Here is a 19971-nt window from a genome sequence, read left to right as displayed (position 1 = left end):
AAAAGGGGCTTTCATCGAGGAAAAAGTTCAAGAATGGTGTCGTGATCTTAAACAATTAAGTGATATAGCATCAAGAGAACCTCAAATAGCATACAGTGCATACATGTATGGGCTTAGTAAAAGATGGAACTATGTGTGCAGAACTACCCCAGGAGTTGCAGATAGGCTCACTCCTCTGGAACAAGTAACACGCGATGAGTTTATCCCAGCTATCATCAACAGGCTGTTTAGCTGCACTGATGAACTAAGGAACATAATGGCTCTACCACCAAGATATGGAGGATTGGGTATACCAGTTATGATGGACATGGCAGACCGAGAGTACAAATTCTCATGTAGAGCCACAAAACCCCTTAAAGAAGCTATTCTCAAGCAGGTAGACAACTACACAGAGGACTGGAGAGTAAGCAAAGGAGTGAAAACTGAGATAACAACTGAACGAAATCTCTTCTATCGACAAAAACAAGCGGAAATACGCCAGGAGCTCAAGTCAACACCACTGGCAAAGTTGATGTTCCAACTAGCTGCTGAGAAAGGGGCAAGTGCTTGGTTAACAGCACTACCTTTGAAAGAGTATGGATATCTGATGAACAAACAACAGTTCTCAGACGCAATAGCACTCAGATATAACCTAAACTTAAAGGACAGCCCTAAGACATGTACGTGTGGCCAAAAGTACTCAGCAAACCATGCGCTCATCTGCAAACTCGGTGGATATGTGTCACTGCGGCACAACTCGCTGAGAGACACCTTTGCTGAACTAATGAGAACTGTGAAATGCAAGGATGTGCAGACTGAGCCAGTTCTTCTTCCAGTTGATGGTCTGAAGTTGCCTAAGGGAACAGTACTTGGAGACCAAGCTAGGCTGGACATTTCTGCAAGATCGATTTGGAATGCTTCAGAGAGGGCATATTTTGATGTAAGGGTATTTCATGCCCCAGCCCCCTCCAATGCAAGCAAATCGATCCCAGCAATGTACCAGTCCCATGAAAATGAGAAAAAGCGATGTTACAACGCAAGGGTTCTTGAAGTGGAGAAAGGAAGCTTCACACCTTTAGTGTTCTCGACTTCTGGTGGAATGGGTAGTGAGGCTGAAAGACTGGTAAAAAAGCTGGCCAGTAAGATGGAGTACCACACTGGCCAGAGGTACTCGGATGCTGTAGGTTACATCAGAAAGCGCCTTCGCTTTGAAATCCTAAGAACAACAGTGATTTCTCTTCGTGGAGACAGAGGTGCGAGAAAAAACATTGTTAATATAAACAGTCTAGATCTTAACTTGGAGCCACAAGGCCAAGGGTAATTTTTTGAGTGTTTAGGGAATTTTTTATACTCTTAAAGGTTTGTTTTTATATAGGGTCATTGCTATATTATGTGTATATTGTTTGAATAATTTTATAAAAAAATTATAAAATGTTTTCCCCAGCAAGTCATTCCTGACTACTGTTTGGGCAGATTTTAAAATGGGTTATTAACTGGTTTGCCCTCAGCTCAACCGACTTTTTACTTTACTTTTACTTTATCAGATGTGATGCTGCTGCACATTGGCTAAATGGATTGGCCTGGGGACATTTGGTTCAGTAATTTTCATGCTTAAACACTCCTTTTTTGACAAAACACATATATGCTGAAATAAATACACACTTATTTTAGGCTTGGTGGTGTATGGGCAGGATTTGAGTTTCCAAATCGTCGTTTGAATGTGGGACAATTTTGAAAACTTAACTTAAGTACTAGCAAAACTGCGCGTTTTGCTCTAGATACACACACTTTTTTAGAGATTTTACCGGTGTATCCTCTTAAATCGCCTTGTTCAATTTTAAGGAGGGGCACCAAAAGGGGAGGGGGCGCCAATAGGGGGGCGCTTTTTTCGGCTGGGGCGCCAACAGGCAACGTTACGCCACTGCAAGCGACCCTGCTAAAAGATCTAGAATCTTGTAAGGGTCCCCTTCAGTCAGTACAGAAGGGTAAATATGAATATTTCGAATATATATGGCTGGTGATATCGAAATGGAAATGGGGGAGGGGTGGACAATGAAAGGAGACAGTTGCCCTAGGGATAAGGGATGAAAGGGGTAAAATGAAGGGGGGGGGGTGTCACGTCCGTCTATGTCCGCTTGTCTCATAGAATCCAAAAAGGACAGGACATAGGTGGACATAGGCGGACATAGACGGACATAGGCGGACATAGGCGGACATAGGCGGACATAGGCGGACATAGACGGACATAGGCGGACATAGGCGGACATTAATGGACACCTAAATTGCTAAATATAATGTTCAATTTTTGCTGTTATAGGGGATCATGTTTTTTGTCCGTTCGGTACCCTATATTTTCAAAAATAGAGCGGACAAAAACGGACAAAAATGGACAAAAACGGACAAAAATGGAAATAACATTTAGATGCTTCCTCCTCCTACTCTTCCTCCTCCTCCCCCTGGGTCTTCCTGATCTTCCTCAGTCCTCTTCCTCCTCCCCTCCTCAGTCCTCCTCCTACTCCTCCTCCTCGTCCTCAGTCCTCCTCATCAGTCCTCCTCCTCATCCTTCTTCTCAGTCCTCCATCCTCCTCCTCAGTCCTCCCCCAGTCCCCCTCCTCCTCCTCCTATTCAGTCCTCCTCCTCCTCCTCCTTCTCAGTCCTCCTCAGTCCACCTCCTTCTCAGTCATCGTCAGTCCTCCTCCTCAGTCCTCCTCAGTCCTCCTCCTCCTCCCCTCTTCAGTCCTCCTCATACTCTTCCTCCTCGTCTTCAGTCCTCATCAGTCCTCAACAGTTCTCCTCCTCCCCAGTCCTCCTCCTCCTCCTCCTCCTCAGTTCTCCTCAGTCCTCCTTCTCATTTCTTCTAAGTCCTCCTCCTGAGTCCTCCTCCTGAGTCCTCCTCCTCTTCCTTCTGAGTCCTCCTCCTGAGTCCTCCTCCTCCTCCCTCTCAGTCATCCTCCTCAGTCATCCTCCTCAGCCATCCTCCCCAGCCATCCTCCTCAGCCATCCTCCTCAGTACTCCTCAGTCCTCCTCCTTCTCAGTCATCGTCAGTCCTCCACCTCAGTCCTCCTCAGTCCTCCTCCTCCTGGGTCCTCCTCCTCCTCCTCCTGGGTCCTCCTGGGTCTTCCTGATCCTCCCCAGTCCTCTTCCTCCTCCCCTCCTCAGTCCTCCTCCTACTCTTCCTCCTCGTCCTCAGTCCTCCTCATCAGTCCTCAACAGTTCTCCTCCTCCCTAGTCCTCCTCCCCCTTCTGGGGCCTTTTCCTGGGTCCTCCTCCTGGGTCCTCCTCCTCCTGGGTCCTCCTCCTCCTGGGTCCTCCTTCTCCTCCTCAGTCCTTCTCCTCCTCCTCCTCAGTCCTCTTCCTCCTCTTCCTCCTCCTCCTCCCTCTCAGTCATCCTCCTCAGCCATCCTCTTCAGCCATCCTCCTCAGTCCTCCTCCTTCTCAGTCCTCCTCCTGAGTCCTCCTCCTCCTGAGTCATCCTTCTGGGTCCTCCTCCTCCTCCTCCTCCTGGGTCTTCCTGATCCTTCTCCTCCCTCTCAGTCATCCTCCTCAGTCATCCTCCTCAGCCATCCTCCTCAGCCATCCTTCTCAGCCATCCTCCTCAGTACTCTTCAGTACTCTTCAGTCCTAAAAATGTTTGTCCGCTAATGTCCACCAATGTCCGCTAATGTCCACCAATGTCCATCCAAGTCCGCCAATGTCCGTCCGGGTCCGCCAATGTCCGTCCGAGTCCGCCAATGTCCGTCCGAGTCCGCCAATGTCCGTCCGAGTCCGCCAATGTCCGTCCGTGTCCGCCTATGTCCCAAAAAACACGTCCGTTGTCTCATAGAATCCAAAAAGGACAGGACATAGGCGGACATAGACGGACATGACACCCCCCCAATAAAGGAGGGTGGAGGTGACTTGAGCCCTGGGATGGAAAATAGACTGTACAGAAGCCAGGAGTTCTCTCTTTCTCTTTGTCTTTTAAAGGGGACCCTTACAAGATTCTAGATCTTTAATAGGGTCACTCATTTAACCCTTGCATGTGGTTTCTCATACACTAAGGAGGCTGCATAGACCCGACGGAGTCCTTAGCTGAGCGTCAATGACGCTCACCTCAGGGACTAATGATGCACCAGCAGGAGGAGTTAGGTGACTCCTAAGTCATCCAGGTGTTTGGGTTCAATGAAGCGTTTGGTGCAGATTACATAATAATCCCTCAGGGACTAATGATACACCAACATCCCTGAGATGAGCGTCATTGACAGACATATGTTCGTAGATGCAGTATTTGACCTGTGATGAGTTCAACTGCCGGTCTGCATTTCATTCCGTTGATGAGGGTAGAGCTGAGGTTTTTAAAAAATGGTCTCATGTTTGTTGTGTACAGCAATAATATCATGATCTTATTTAAATTTTATCTGGAGATTTGATCAGCCAATAACCACTACAAAGCAATTGTATCAATTGTACATACAAATTTAGATGAACTGTCTAATATGGTTCTGTGTGCAGATTTTGATATGCCGGGTTTACTTTGTATTTTCACGAAGGAATTCTTCACCAAACTAATAATTTTATGCTGGAATGGAATCCGTTCTGTAAAAGTGTAAAGGTTTCTTTATATTTCAGAAACAGCTTTTATTTCCTAACAGCCACTGCTTCCGTCCCAGCCTTCAGCCTTGATATTTTAATTACATCATATTTGATCGAGATTGTTAGGAAAGTTTATTATCAAGAGTATCAAACCCTGATTTTGTTGCTGGTATTACTCTTCTCATCATATTGATATAAAAATTGTTAATAAATTGTTTATTATAGTAGTAATAACTAATATGGTTCTGTGTGCAGATTTTGATATGCCGGGTTTACTTTGTATTTTCACGAAGGAATTCTTCACCAAACTAATAATTTTATGCTGGAATGGAATCCGTTCTGTAAAGGTTTCTTTCTATTTCAGAAACAGCTTTTATTACCTAACAGCCACAGTAATATGGTGTGTTTCACTGCGTTGTCATACTGGGTTTTGCATTGTTTTTTTTTGAAACCTTCATCAAGTAGATATATAGCATTGTAGGTCAATATTTTGGTTGATTTTCCTTTTCGTATAATGTACTGCATAATGTATCTACTGCTAACTGCAAATAATTCTGTTATCTCGACTTACTTATTTGTAGGAAACATGTTCGAAAGGGAAACGTCGGTTACCAAGATTCAAAATGATGACAAGAAGAGGAACATGTTGAAGTACCTTAATATTTTTTTGCTAACCGAAGTGAAGGATAAGCTGGACTTTCTCCACATGTTAGTAGATGTGTAACGATCACGTTTTGAGAGCTAACAACCATAGCGCAGCTGCCAAGACAATTTTTACTGATACATAAATTATATGATGAGCTGAAACTACACTATCAGCCTTGCAGAATAAGAATAATAGCCTACAATGATTAGAAGATATTTCAACTGTTCATATTTTCAGAAAGACGTTCACACCTACGAACATTGACAAGTTGGTAAAAAGCCTGCAGTGCGATCTAGATTGTAAGTATCCTCTGTTAGCCTCTCCTCCACACTTCTTTTTATTTGTTCATAAATTGGAAGCATTGTCATGGATTCTTTGAACAAGTGGTTGCGCAAAACGGTAGTTTAAAGGGCTTGGGTTGTGGTCTGGGTTAATGTTGTGTAACGGTAAGGGTTAGAGTCGGGGATCGAGCTATCATAGCTCGGAGCTAGGCCAGGTTTAGGTGTAAGACAACGTTTGAGATTTAAAACCAGGGGGCCAACGATCGTGAGGTGAAATGTCGAGGGGTGAAAACCCGTTTAATTCCATGTGATGGATTGTTTAAAAAAGTGGTCGAAAGGACGATTTAAAAGACCGTACTTGATCGTTGAAAGTTAATGATTCTCCTCTAAGACGTGTAGATATATGTAGATACGTTTTAAGTCATTAATATACCAGGAGAGAAAATCCGCATCTTATTGATGAACTATGCTTCCTTTCGACCACTCTTTTATCGACCAATGAAGTCACGTATGGGTAAGGTACTATGTGATCACTGATCAGGTATCTACTCCACTTACTCATTCGGCTGTAATTACAGTGCACATTGATGAGAAAAAAGACAAGACTTCGGCAAATAGGAAGTTGCTAATATCTACAATCTGTGAGCTGATCACCGCCCTCAAAAAGATAAAGGTAAGTAATTATACTTGATGTCACAGATCTTCCGAAATAAGGTCCTGGCAGTGGGATCAATTAGAACATCCGTAATCAGATTGAGCTGTACATGATAAGCAGGCATTTTGCTTTGTACAAGTTTAAACAAGTTTCCCGTTTTTTACTTTACTAGGTTCCAGTTGATAATTACCGACTGCAACATCACCTTAGTTCAGTCGGGTGGAATGTTTGCAGTGTTTATAATTGCCTATGCTTCAAAAACATGCTGTGGCATACAGTATAAACAATTTCCTGAACAGGGAGGTAGGAGTGGTGATGGACAGAGTGGAAGTCTGACAAAGTTAGACGAAGACATCAAGAAAGTTTTTTGGAACTTCTTTACAGCTAAAGACGACAAGGTTTGAATATAGTTCTTCAACTTAACAGTTAATATTCTCACTGATTGAACATAAATTGATCATTCCCCCCTGAGTCCTGATAGGTATTGATTATGAATCGCTTTCACGTGGTGTATTAGATATTACATTAGCTATTAATTTTACCTACCATTGACCTTTAGCAACCCGGAGAAGACAGTGTTGATGGAGGAGAACAATTGGCAACAACTGTTAACGAGGCTCCGATCAGGGTCTCTAATATTTTCGAGAGATGCGACATAGGTATACATATTGTTACATTATAATTATACCATAGTGAAGCTCACTCATATCACTGTATGAGAATTTCGCTGTAACTCATGACCGACGATAAATTTGCCCTACCTTCTCTGATCGTCTGTATCAGTATAGCCTATCTTGGGCTTTAAAATGAATTGCTGCATTATGGTTAATCGTAGGCGATTCCCAGGTGCTATTCAGAGAGTGATAAAGAAGATGCCCCCGGTTCCCGTCACGAAACCTGGATCATTGACAGCCCCCGAGAGTGAACAGAGTGAGTTATAGCTATTTTAAAAGTCATCCGGATGGGTCACTAGGCGCTACCTGTGCTGAATATGCTAATATTTGTTTAGTCATTTTTTGTACTATCTACTGATCGTAGAAACAGTTTTGTGTCATCGTCAGAGCGGACTCCCAGTTTGAAATTTTATGGGTTTACAATACGATTCTTCAAGTAGGAACATCCTGCAATAAACTTCGTTTTCATACACTAATCCGCTGTGACGTTTCCAGGTGCTGTTCAGAGAATAGCTTTGGCCATCCGGAGCGAGCCCCGGGCCCCCGTCGCAAAACCCCCCGTTCAACCGGACACCACACCAGCAGCCGGGCCTGCGCCTCCAACCGGCAAGGTCCGAAAAGACCACATATCCAGACTTCAGAAAGAGTCCGAGAGTCGCCTGAGTGAGTTACAGCTATTTCTAAACATCATTTAGAATTATCGCCTGTAATATGGATGGGTCACCACTCACCAGGCGCAGGAAGAATTCATCTTTGGTCAATTAAAGTTGATACTTTCATCTTTGACCATTTTTTTGTACGATCTTTGTGACGAGTAAAAATTGGAAACCGCATTATTTAATCAGACTTTTGTGTGATAACTGACGCGTTCGCCATAATACAAAACTCCCTAACCTTAAGGCGTAAGGTTTCCCTCTGTGCAACGTCGAAAATAACTTAGTCACGCCTTTATCATTTCAGAGAGACGACATCTTCACCCCAAGGGCCTCCGAGATACTTCGGCGACAATGGTTGAGGAGGCTTTGAAGATCAATCCGGTGATAGGTAATAATTCAAGTGCAACATATCGTTTTTAAACTTTCGGACATTAATTTTTCTTCAAGTCGAAGATTGCATCGCCGTTTCCACACAAAGGTAGCTGGTTTGACGCACATCAAGTCTATTTTAAGCGATATAATACCCATTCACGGTCGAAATGGGGGTTAGTAGATATGCAATCGAAACCACTACAGTTTTAGGTCACTATAAGTCACGTTTCACTTGGTATGTGTATATAACTCAGTTCTAAAGTTAAAACTAACCCACTTCTGCAGGTTATCTCAGAAATCCATCTCTTTACTTTTAGCAAATTTCATGTCTGTTTGAACCTCAGTCTTTTATCAGGAGCCGTGGCCGAACAGGCGAGACAGATCCTCCAGGAGGATAGATGGGATGTGTTCGGCAAGAGTATTGCCCAGCTGTCGGCTGTCGCATATCAAGGTAACTTATTTATAGGTATTCGATCAAACAGTCCCGGAAAAAATTGGCTCACCGGCGCGGCCCAGCCAAAATATTTGCTACTCTTTTTTTGCAACAAAAAATCCTTGATCACGTCCAAATACTAGGGTCTCCCCAACAAAATCTTGCACCGGTCGAAAGCCGCGAGATTTAACTACCTAGACAAAACAATCTGCCACAATCTGCTTTCCAATCCAATAAGTTTGCACAGGAAAAAAACTGAATTCGTTTTGTTGATATGATGTGTGGTCAAAGCAACCTGTCTCCATATAATACTATCCGTACAACAACAAGAAATGTAGGATCATTGAATCTTTGGCGACTAATGTGGGGGGGGGGGGGTAAACCCTATTTTGACTCATTTTGCCTCATTTTTCCCTTTTTTGGCTGCCCGAATGAGGTAAAATAAAGTAAATTTCGGCAAAAACATTTGTCTCTAAAAAGGCTCAGAAAACTAGATTCATTTACCTCACTTTACCTCATTTTACCTCATCCCAATTTTGGCTGCCCGAATGAGGTAAAATGAAATTGACCCCCCCCCCCCCACTAATGTTTAGAACTCTTTCAGACGAACTGGAGCTCATGGAGCACGCAGGAAAGATCCTACTCAAGATCGCGGCAGACGCGAAGACAGTAAGTAAGATTCAGTCTCCTCCTCATTACTCGAATTTGTTGGGTCAGTTATTTAATGAAAAATTTTTACCGTTAAATTGTGTGGCTGTGTTGTCTGTGACATCGTTTCCAAGTGGGGAACATGGTTTATTTTTAATTAATTTTATCATAAGAACAGGTCCAGCTTTATTATTAATTGTATATTATGCAGAGTCTGTGAAAACTGTTCATTTCAGGCTGGAACTGATTGAAAAGCCTCCTTCGGAGCTCTTCGGACGCAGCTTGTCCCTCGACGATTCTCCTAACCATCTTGTGGATTCTGGGGAGAGGACAAGGACAAGATTGCATTATTATTTTAATTATGTCAACCCGATTGAGATCCAGAGATAAGTTATGGCTTCCCATCTTAGACCACAACTCAGCTCTTTATCTGCATAAAAGAAACACCACCCGCCAGATTAAATTCACTTAAATTCCATCATTTGTATTAGGTCAATGAAACTGCATACATAACAAGCTTAGACATTTCCTCGAATACACCTGGAAAAAAAATGGATGTATACTTTTGGAAGTACATAGAATCTCCTGGGAGACCCTATAAAAAATCTTCGCATTTTTCTATTGGCGTTTTTATAAAACCTGATAAATAGAGCTCCTGATCAACGATACTCATCGTTTTAGCATCCAATCCTTTCAGAATGGTAAGAATTTGAGTTTTAGAGTTGCTTTTAAAGGGTTCTAAAACTTAACTCACTTCAAATTTAAGCAAATATATGGCCTGATATGTGCTCAGTATTTTGTTACACGTGTATTTGTATTTGTAACACGTGTATTTTTAAGAATTGGTAATTTAACACTTGTAATTATTTTTGTAATACGTGCATGTATTGTTTTGACTAACACGTGTACTTTTCTAGAACGTGTTTTTTAAATGTCCTCCGCAAGTGACAAGCAGTCCACACGGCCAATGTTGCGTGAACTGCTGTCTGCTACGGTGATCTTATTCACACAAAAGGAATAAACTAAGAATAATGTTCATTTATTTATCATACTGTGCTATGTTTTCACGTATTTGATTTAATATCTTTATCTGCCTAAAAGAATTGTGTTATCATTAAGTCATCAAGCTTCGTAAACTCGACATTTTCAATAGCTGTGGGCTAAACAAGTTTTCGCCATATTTCAGTCACCGTTAATCTTGTTATCATTATATCTGGTGGTTTTTTAACCGAACCAATGCATCATATTCCAGTCCCGCCAAATTGTGACAAATACTGGCAAATTTTTAAAAATTTTCTAATTTGCCGCAGACGCGATTACTGAAACCTTATGAAAGCTTTCGGCGCGGCTGACATTGTCATGCTTTCAGGCGCGCGACGTTTCAGGCGCGCGACGTTTCAGGCGCGCTACGTTTCAATTTCACTCGTAGGTGGGCACACCAGTGTTAGAGTACTGCTCAAAGGTTACTATGAGTATGACATGCGATTATCAGTTCTACAAAATGTCTATTAATTAATAGTTAGATTGATAAAGTTCTTTAGATTTATTGAATAATCTCGGTCAAATTGAGTGGGTTCCTTGTTACAGCAAGACAAGAATTCAAACACATTTTATTCTATCAATAATTCATTTCAGTCATATTCAAGATTACAGTCGAAACATTCCATGAAATGCTTACTCTAAAATCTTTAAGTAAACGGTTGTCAACATTGCAGTTCGTCTCCTGGCCATGTTTTAGAAACCTTGCAGTCATTCGATCTGCAGACACAGCTTGGCAGCGAATCCGTCGCTGTACGGAGATTCATCTGCAAGTGCAGGCCCAAAATTGTTGAATGCAATGCCCTAGCCTATAATATCTGAATTACACCATCTTAAATCAAAACTCGTCCAGTTCATGCAATGCTCTCTCTTCCTGATAACCTGTAACCACCCATCAGGGGCTACTCTTCTCAATTTAAACTGGCTGCTTTGCTAGAGGAATGACAGAGATCTCCTCTCCGTGGTCTGGGTGGTCACACGATTCACCAATTACGAAAGCGATGTCAGCTATTTTAAATAACCTAACAGTTAAGACTCGGTTTTGATATTAAAACTGTTCGTGTTACAGGGTTATGGATATACAAATATTGTGTCAATGAAGATCACAAATAAAAGGTACAAAATACTTTCGGATGATGCAGATAAAATGGAATCATTACAGACCTGGCTGACTATCTAATTCTCTATTGTGTTCACAGTAGTTCAAGCCTAACATAATTGAAGATTCTAATAATTTAAGCATTGATCGTTGAAACACAGTTCAACAATGATCAAATAACCTAGCAGTAAGGTTGAAATATAGTACAATCGAAAGTATAACTAAATACCAATATCATAAAACCGTTAATATCAATAATCAAATGTCGAATTCATAGTGCAGCAAAAACAGCAGAGAGATAATCAATGACTTCGTACTCCTGGTTATTGTAGGCTTGCATGAAGGATTCCAGAAGGGAGTCGTACCTTATCCACTTGGCAGCTCTCTGGGGTGGAGGTCTTCTCATCAGCCTATCCGTGATCTTCTGGTCTGTTAGTCCTTGCTCTAGTTTGAGGGCTTCAAGGAATTTCCAGATGGTAGGATTTGAACACTGGACGAGGCTGCGGAAACCATTATGTCATCCTTCTGCAAGGTTCAAAGAGCGTGGGAGACCAGTTAGACAGCAATCGTACTGGTTCCAGGACAGGTGATCGAAGCGAGCAGGTCTGTTTGGTGTTCCCATCCACGTGGACTTAAAGTATAATGTAAAGACATCCATATCTGCGGAGAGGATAGGTCTAACTCTAAGGGTCTGCCATGCGTAGTGGACGTCACCAGGAGGGATGAAAGGTAGAGCTCCGATCCGTTGGAAGGATCCAACCACCTGATACTCCGGAACAAGGTCGGAGCGAGCGAAGTTCCTCCATAGAGCCTGTTTGAAGTGGAAGTAGCAGCCACGTAGAGTAGTCCCGGGCCAGACAGCAGTGACACTGTTCCGTAGCCCAGCTTCATAATCGCAAAGGGCGGTGTCTGGATGGAAAGGTCCAAAGCGATCCAGTTCTTCTAGTAGGTTTATGTAGTGTTCTTGCCGCTTTCCAGGGAGAAGACCAAACGCCAGAGGAAGTCTGTAATTGTCTGGGGTGATTCCATGTACTGTCAGGAGTTGGGTGAATAGATTGGGTGCCACCTTTTTTTGTTTTGTGTTGCTGCGCTGAGAGGTGTTTATGTTGGTCGGCAGCTTTCTGCTTCAATTCTGCTCTGAACTCTGCTTTCTTAGCTAGAATTTCTTTAGCTAGGCAAATTTTGTCTTTCGCACGTACGTCTCCTGAGGAAAATAATTATTATTAATAGTCAAACATGAATCATAACACATAGAGGGGGGTTTGGTCGTTGATTACGTTATCAACATTTTCTTTTTTACCCTCTAGAATAATAACAATTTGACAATATTTTAATTCAAATTCCACTCAATTTCACTCTGATAGTGATAAAATTTAGAAATTGATCGAATATCCGGCTATAATACAGCAGGGTGTCATAATTATTGGCGTGTAGACAATTTTGCGTAAAATTTTAGCCCACCCAAGCTTTTAGAAACGATCATTACTTGACTTCTGAGTGTCAGTTTCCTATGGAGTCTTGATCATTCAAGAAATAATCCTTCATACTACAGTTTAGTCTAAAAATGAAGTCCGAAAGAAGTTAAATTTTGTCGATAATCACGACGAAAGAGAAAAATTTGGATTACTGGACTTAAAGCCTTCGGCTGCTTACCCTAAATTCCAGGATGAGTCCGCCTGACTATATTTTATTGCGTCAGTTAGAGGAGAAAGAAAGCTTTTATAAAATCTATAGTTTTCTATATGTTTCGCTATCGCCTGAAGAGCTGTGCACTTTAGCCTAAAGAATAATTTCAGAAAAAATTCACCGAAAAAAAATTACACAAAATCTCTTACTCTTTCGTAAATCTAACCAAGTATGGAATCGACCCTTTAAATAACGGCCTAAATTATGGGTTTTGAGGTACATCAACACAAAATTCTGAAATTAAGAAAAAGTTCAGACGATTATCTACAGAACAGTTTTTGAATTTGGTAATTTAGATATTCAGAAGTAAAGTTATGACCCGGCGAAAAAGTATTGATTTCATCATAAAATACACATAAAATTTCAAACACGCCAATAATTCTGACACCCTGCAGTAGTAAGTAGTTTAGAAGTTGCTTGGCCGGATATCATAACAATGATTTCGGCTCATCATCATAGCATGATCAGGGTAGCATGAAACGTAGATAAAGTGTTTTCTAGGAAAATAGTCAAGGGGGGGGGGGGGGGGGGGGGGGGGGGTCAGGCCATGATTACGTACTTTTGCTGTCAGGAGGGGGGGTTGGGTCTTGATAACGGTTGATTACGGAAGGGGGGTAAAAATTTGTAAATGCGTGTATTACCGCGCGGCGCTAAAAATCTTTCAAAGTTGTTGACACTTAGGGGTTTTATCAGTATAAACAGATCGCGCTCGCCGCAGAAGATTAATCCGTGTTCGTGGAAACATTTGTGTCCGATTTGGAAACATGTTTTTGGGGCCCAGATTGCCTAGTTAGGGCTAAATTTACAGGGTTCTGAAGTGTCTAGGAATAATATTTAAACCTTTTTCTAGCCTGCCAAGATTTGGAAATTTGAAAATAGAATAAGGTACAATTTTTTTGACGTTGAAATGGAGTTCGTTTTAAAACACCACCCCTAAAATGTCATTTCTATATGTGTGATAATTACAAAATGTACAGGAGGCCTGATTTATCTTTTGTCACTAGAACTATTTGTTTTGTCTTATTAAAACATTAAGCTACTTGAAAACATTCACTCACTAAAGGAAGTACCTCAAAACCGTAATCACCCCCTAAAATGTCACGTGCACCACCCCTAAAACGTCAGGTAAAACAGGTTGTGTAGACTAGAATTTCTCTCTGTTGAAAAAAATGGTGGAATTTAGTCAATTTACTTTTTGTGACATTTTGGGGACTTTTTTTTGAATACCCAGAACTTTCGGCAAAACAGTAACTCAGTCAACAAAATTAACACCTGTAGATATCTAGAGTTAGATTATCTAGTTATAAACTAACAATTGGCACAAAAGAAATGGATTCAATGTGATTTTAACCTTGTGCAAATTGCAGGTTTTAATTGCATTTTTTGGGATTTTTAACATCATCCTGCATTTTGGCAATTTTAGTGACCTGTAGTTAACTAAGCCAACCCAGTAATCGATCTGACCTCTATAGACTAGATTTGACTGCTTTTAGCAAAATTGAATGTCAAAAACTACGGTTTTTGGCAGGAGGTGACCGGGACATGATTTTAGGCCTGACCGGGACCGGGACCGGGATACAAAATGTGACTTGACCGGGACCGGGATTATCAATTTACCGTGACCGGGACCGGGACCAATAATTTCTGGGATTTCTATCTTACCGGGACCGGGACCGGGACCAACAATTCAATTTTACCGGGATGACCGGGACCAAAACTGGTTTTCTCATATTGAGAGCTGCAAATTTCATTTACATTATAATTGAACAATTTGAATAAGTAATAACTAGAATATTAAATTAGAAAAAACTATAAAAAACCGTCAATATGGGGCATGGGCCTAATGTACTACACCAATAATGTTCATGTACTGATTACTCAAGTTCACCCTCATTCCTCATTCCTCAATCAATGATCCCTCAAATTATTCAACAGTTTCATTCTCCAATTCCAATTGACAATTGGGCGTAGCCCGAGTTGAAAACTTGATGTTAGTTTGCACTTATGAGTTATGTAACGATATTAGTTACCTAAACTTGTTTAGCAATTTTAAACATTGTTTTATTTGGCTCAGAGGTTGTTTAAAGATGAAATTCACAATGAATCAAGTAAAAACTTAAAATCACAGTGAATGAAATTATGTAAAAGATCCCGGTCAAAATCCCGGCAAATTTGAGTGATTGACCGGGACCGGGACTGGGACCGGGACCAAGAATCCTGAATTAACCGGGACCGGGATCATAAATCAGCATTTGACCGGGACCGGGACCGCGAACGGGATGAAAAATGTGACTTGACCCTGTTGACCGGGACCGGGATAGCTCAAAATTGCCAATCCCGGTACCGGGATTCCCGGTCACCTCCTGGTTTTTGGTACTTACTAGTTTATGGTAAACCTATGATATGCCCCCTAAAATGTCTTTTTTTTCTCCCCTAAAATGTCAAATTTATATTTTGTTCGCATGGTGTGCGATAATAGCTCTTGTTTTGGCACTTGTTAATTATTAACATCAACTATTAACGAAATGTGAGTATGCATTGCATCTTAGGAAAAGCCTGAGTAATTTGATCAGGTTAAAATGACATTTTAGGGGGGGATAATTAGACATTTTATAAGGGGATTTTTATTGCGATTAATAAAATAAAACTAATTCATTGAGCTGCCAAAGCTTTCCAATATTACCATTATATTAGATGCTAAATATGATGTTTAATAGGCTGGTACCTCCATTTTATGGTGCTTGTAGTCTCAAAGCCAGAATCTGATAAAATGACATTTTAGGGGGCGGCCAGTTGACATTTTAGGGGAGGGTAGTAATATTGAGTAATGTATAACTTTCCATATCTCCAGTCATATGTACAAAGTTGCTAAAATATGTAAATATCACTATCCTAGACCAAAACTGAGTTAATATTAATGAATTCCAGAGTTATAAAATTGTGCGCTTTTTTTCAAAAGTAAAAAATTCGTACAAAGTGAAAAAAATGCCCTTATGGCATCATTTAGATTCAATTTCAGGATGTGGCAGGGTCTGAATGATATTTTTTTATGTTTAGGAGTTACAAATGATTAGGTAAGATACTTTCTAAGAAGATGGGATCCAATCAATCAAGAGTGGCGTCTAAGGGGTGGGTGACATTTTAGGGGTGGGGGGGGGGGTTTACCCGTATATGTCCGTAAACAGAGTTGGATTTGCCCTGGTATGATACAGTGGCTTGAGTACTAACAGGGGGGGAGCCAAGTGGATATTTGTAGATATTTGTAGATTAATGTAGAATGGATAATCCACGAAAAAAGTGGATGACATTCTACAAATTTATACATTTATCTCCAAAAATTCAGTAGAATTTCTGGGCACATATTTGAGATTACATTTTTTGTAGATAAATATAGATATTTGTAGATTATTGTCAATGGATAATTCACGAAAATTCTACAAATTCTACAAATTTATACATCTATCTCCAAAAATTCAGTAGAATTTCTGGGCACATATTTGAGATATACATTTTTTGTAGATAAATGTAGATATTTGTAGATTATTGTCAATGGATATTATGGATAATTCACGAAAAAAGTGGATGACATTATCCAAATATCTACAAATATCCACTTGGCTCCCCCCCACTAACATTTTAAGCTTCCTGTGAAATATTTCTATGGTTCATAGAATGAACGAAATGAACAAAAAATGAACATTCTCCTAGAATCGCCTAAAATGGACTGAAACCGATTGGGATCGATTTATATTGATACCACGAGTGTCCCTGAGAAGTTTGGTGGGTCTAGCATGTTCAGAAAGGGCTCTGGGCAATGTTTCCATTTTGGTGTCAGAGTAGTTGAGCTCGTGGAAACATTTGTGTCCGATTTGGAAACATGCCCTTGTAGCCGTATTTATGCCTATTGCCTTGACTGACTTGAAATCGATCTGGTATGGTAGAGGGTCATTTGTACTAATGGACACAAGTTATAAAGCAACATAAGGTCTCCAGTGCTTCATTTTATAGACATTGGCAAAAAACTATTTTTTGGCTCAGCGAACCAAAAATGGCACTGAATTTTGGTAACTTGAACTAGGAAGGTCGTAGAGACTTGAATTCTAGCTTAAAATGACCGCAAACATCATATTTATATACAACTTATAAAGCAATATAAGCCTTTTAATGCTTATTCGTTAAGATATTGACAAAAATCGGTCATTTTGGTTGCACGCGTGAGGAAAAATACCAAATTGGGGAACAATTGTTGGTCTTTTTTAACAAGTTTTGTGCTCAAGTTATTAAAATGTGCTTTGCAGTTGTAGATCGGGTGTTTTCTTCCAATATGGGTTTCGGTATAAATCCGGAAGCACCCGGTTCATGGGTGATAGGGGTTAAGAACCCTAAAATGTCAGGAGATGGGCGAGACAATTGTCTGAATTTGGTTATAAAATCACTCTTTGCTAGGGTTAGCTTTTTTCCGCTACAGCGATCCGATTTCTAACTACTAATCATCCCCCTCTACATCATTCTCTTTTAGATACGTGATTTCTATAAGTTCTTCAAGGTACATACGGCATGATGTAAAGTCTGGTGGTTACAATTCGATAAAATCAGTACAAGCAAAAAACTGCCCCAAATTTCTCGTCCGAAATTATAAACGTTATTGAGACAATACATTAGGGTAATTTACCACTGAGACCAGATGTAGTGATCTAGATTCAGATAAAGCGAAGAAGGTGCATATATGAATTAAAAATCGATTTAATTGGCTATCAATTATAATAATTACCAGGCATAAGATATTTTTCCTTCAAACGATCCAATTCCACCACACTGGATTTGTGCTTCATTTTAGCATAGTTGATCTTCGCTTGAAAGATTTCTACGTCTTGTTTCTTTTAAAACCCTGCGGTTAAGATAATTTAAATTAAAGGTTTAGTTAATTGGAGAATTTAAAAGCTTACGAAATTAACTTCGGGATAACTTCTCAACTGCACAAAATATCCAAGTTAACAACCATTTAAATTTTAAGCAATTTAAATGGTTGTGAGCAATTTAAGCGTCTATTTCTTTATCCATGGGAATGTTAGCCTTAGTTTAAGCATTTATTTACGTTCATATAAGGGTCAAAACAAATAATAATATTGGAGTGCTACTAATGGAGCTGTTGTGACTGCCACACCGCACCCAACATAAGAGCTACTAACTTTTTTATGTCAATATCAGCATTACCAATCATCTAAGATTCTAACCACCGAGTTGTTCCTGTTGCAGATATAAATCTTAGAGGGCTTAGTTAATACTCGAGAATCTGGCAAAGGTCCTGCCTTCAATGATTCTGACCGTTCTGATGACAAAGATAAGCGTTTTTCCTAAGCGCAGAGGATTTTCCTAACAAAAGCAGTTAACATTGCTGTGCAAAACTTTCTACTTACTAGTCATTTCACTTTCACTGTCAAGTGTCAGGACACGTCATTTTAGTGTCATTTAAAAAACATGTCCTTAGTAGGCTGTATCAAAAACCACAAACAATAATTTATTCACCTTCTAAATAGGTGCATTAAGTCATAGGACTCCCAATTGACATTTAAATAATTGTTAAATTGAATTTTTTGTTCGATTGAGAGATTGTCAATAAATAGTAAAAATAGCACAGTTACCTGCATAGTTGACAAGTTCATTAATGTTGTTTCGGTGAACAGGGCGTTCTTTCTCATTCATTTCGTTTCAGGCTGAATTTGATTGTCATTATATTTACGCTTATCTATAATTGTACCAATCAAAATCATGTGAAAAGCTTGTATATGTTATAATCCAAAATTAAGTCTCGCTAGACAAACCATCTGCATCCTGTGAGAGCATCTTTGATTAGAAGATCTTTGGGGTGATCTTGGCAACTCTTTCTAAGCATAGTCTGGATCTATAAACATGTCAGCTTCTTGTGGTGATAGTAAAGTTATAATATTATTATTATTGTCTAATCTAAAATATCTAATAATTTAGTTAATTATTAACAGGCCCCTTAACGTGGGCAATAACATCCTCTTTACAAGCTGAAATATATAGTTCGGAATTAATAGTTCAGGAAAATAATAAAGGGTAGAGCGATAAAAAGGCATGTATATATCAAGCAAGATATTAAACACAACTTTTTTTTGGCGGAGGTACTGAAATGACTGTTATCTAAAATGAGTACCCTTAGGACACGTTAAATAGTGCATAAACCATAAATATGTTTGAACCATAAATTAATTATCCGTAGTGGGTAAATGTGTTTACACTTCCATTGGATGATGAGTTAAGTGGTCAGTTGTGCAGTTCCAAATCGGAAAACCAATACTGAAAGTAAAAAACGAGTAGGAAAACAAAATAGTTAGGATAACAAGATCCCATGAAAAAACTGCTGTATCAAATTAAACATTGATGAGACCTGTTAAATTACATGGTTAGATAGCTACTTTAAATAACATTACGGGAGACAAAAGTAAATTACGAACAAAACAGAAAGGTTATCGGAACATGGTCTCTCACATTTGTGTAATGAAATGCTATGCTAATGGTAGCGCTCGATCTGTTATGCCTTTAACCGCGCGCACTGCACACGACAATTGTCAGAGTGTTTTTCACCACCAAAATGTGCTACTCTTGTTAAATTCAAAACTTTCTTCTCACTGAAAATGCTAATAAATTTTATCGAACAGTATTTTTGGGTAAAAATATTTCCAAATGCGACCATAAAATACCTTTAAATGTTTGCGCGCGAAAATCTATTGTTTGTAAATTTTTTAAATGTATACTGAGAAAATTTTTAGAAATGGTTAGTGATTTCTTATGATATTATTATAAAAAGATTTTGATTATAAAAAGTTTTACAAATTGTAATGTATTAAAATGCATTATATGTGAGGCTTTTCTTCATATTTACTTGCCGAAATTGCCTGAAACCTTGAAATGTGAAAGAAAAATAAGCATTTAAAATTGAGATCCATCGAACCATTTGAATGTCAAAAAAATTTTAAACCAGGTAACTTTAATTTACAATTTAAAACACTTTTAAAATGGCGATGACCCACGTTAATATATAATGGTCAAAATTCCTTATAATATATAAACAGTTTTTATTTTTTAAACGATTATTGGCGGGTCGAAAAGTAATATAAAAAATAAACTCTTCGATATTCAGTATTTGTTAATTATTACCTAAAGACCTCGGTAGTAAGCCTTTAGTTGTCAAAAATTATAAACACAT

The 19971-nt window shown here is 39.7% G+C and overlaps 2 protein-coding genes and 1 long non-coding RNA gene across 3 annotated transcripts in view; 1 reads left to right on the top strand and 2 right to left on the bottom strand.

The window, feature by feature from the left end:
- The window catches only part of LOC134811129 (uncharacterized), a 43074-nt gene that overhangs the window by 19854 nt on the left and 3249 nt on the right, over positions 1 to 19971 (bottom strand). The gene's annotated exons all lie outside the window — the stretch shown is intronic.
- LOC134811241 (uncharacterized) lies at positions 5017 to 9454 on the top strand. The gene is made up of 11 exons (XM_063818007.1): positions 5017 to 5260; positions 5436 to 5497; positions 6058 to 6152; positions 6434 to 6532; positions 6694 to 6793; positions 6981 to 7064; positions 7304 to 7471; positions 7769 to 7852; positions 8192 to 8287; positions 8874 to 8938; positions 9154 to 9454. The coding sequence occupies exons 1-11, from the start codon at positions 5067 to 5069 to the stop codon at positions 9166 to 9168; spliced, it is 1062 nt and encodes a 353-aa protein (XP_063674077.1). The 5' UTR covers positions 5017 to 5066; the 3' UTR covers positions 9169 to 9454.
- Positions 11083 to 19479, bottom strand: LOC134811290 (uncharacterized). The gene is made up of 4 exons (XR_010159781.1): positions 18563 to 19479; positions 18383 to 18454; positions 17512 to 17628; positions 11083 to 12258 (listed from the first exon to the last, which is right to left on the bottom strand). It is a non-coding gene; the product is annotated as an uncharacterized LOC134811290 (long non-coding RNA).

Source organism: Bolinopsis microptera, chromosome 2 (assembly GCF_026151205.1).
Source record: "Bolinopsis microptera isolate Bmic1 chromosome 2, MBARI_Bmic_1.0, whole genome shotgun sequence".
Lineage (NCBI taxonomy): Eukaryota > Metazoa > Ctenophora > Tentaculata > Lobata > Bolinopsidae > Bolinopsis > Bolinopsis microptera.
The sequence above is the reverse complement of the archived record's forward strand: the minus strand, read 5'-3'. Positions and strand labels throughout refer to the sequence as shown.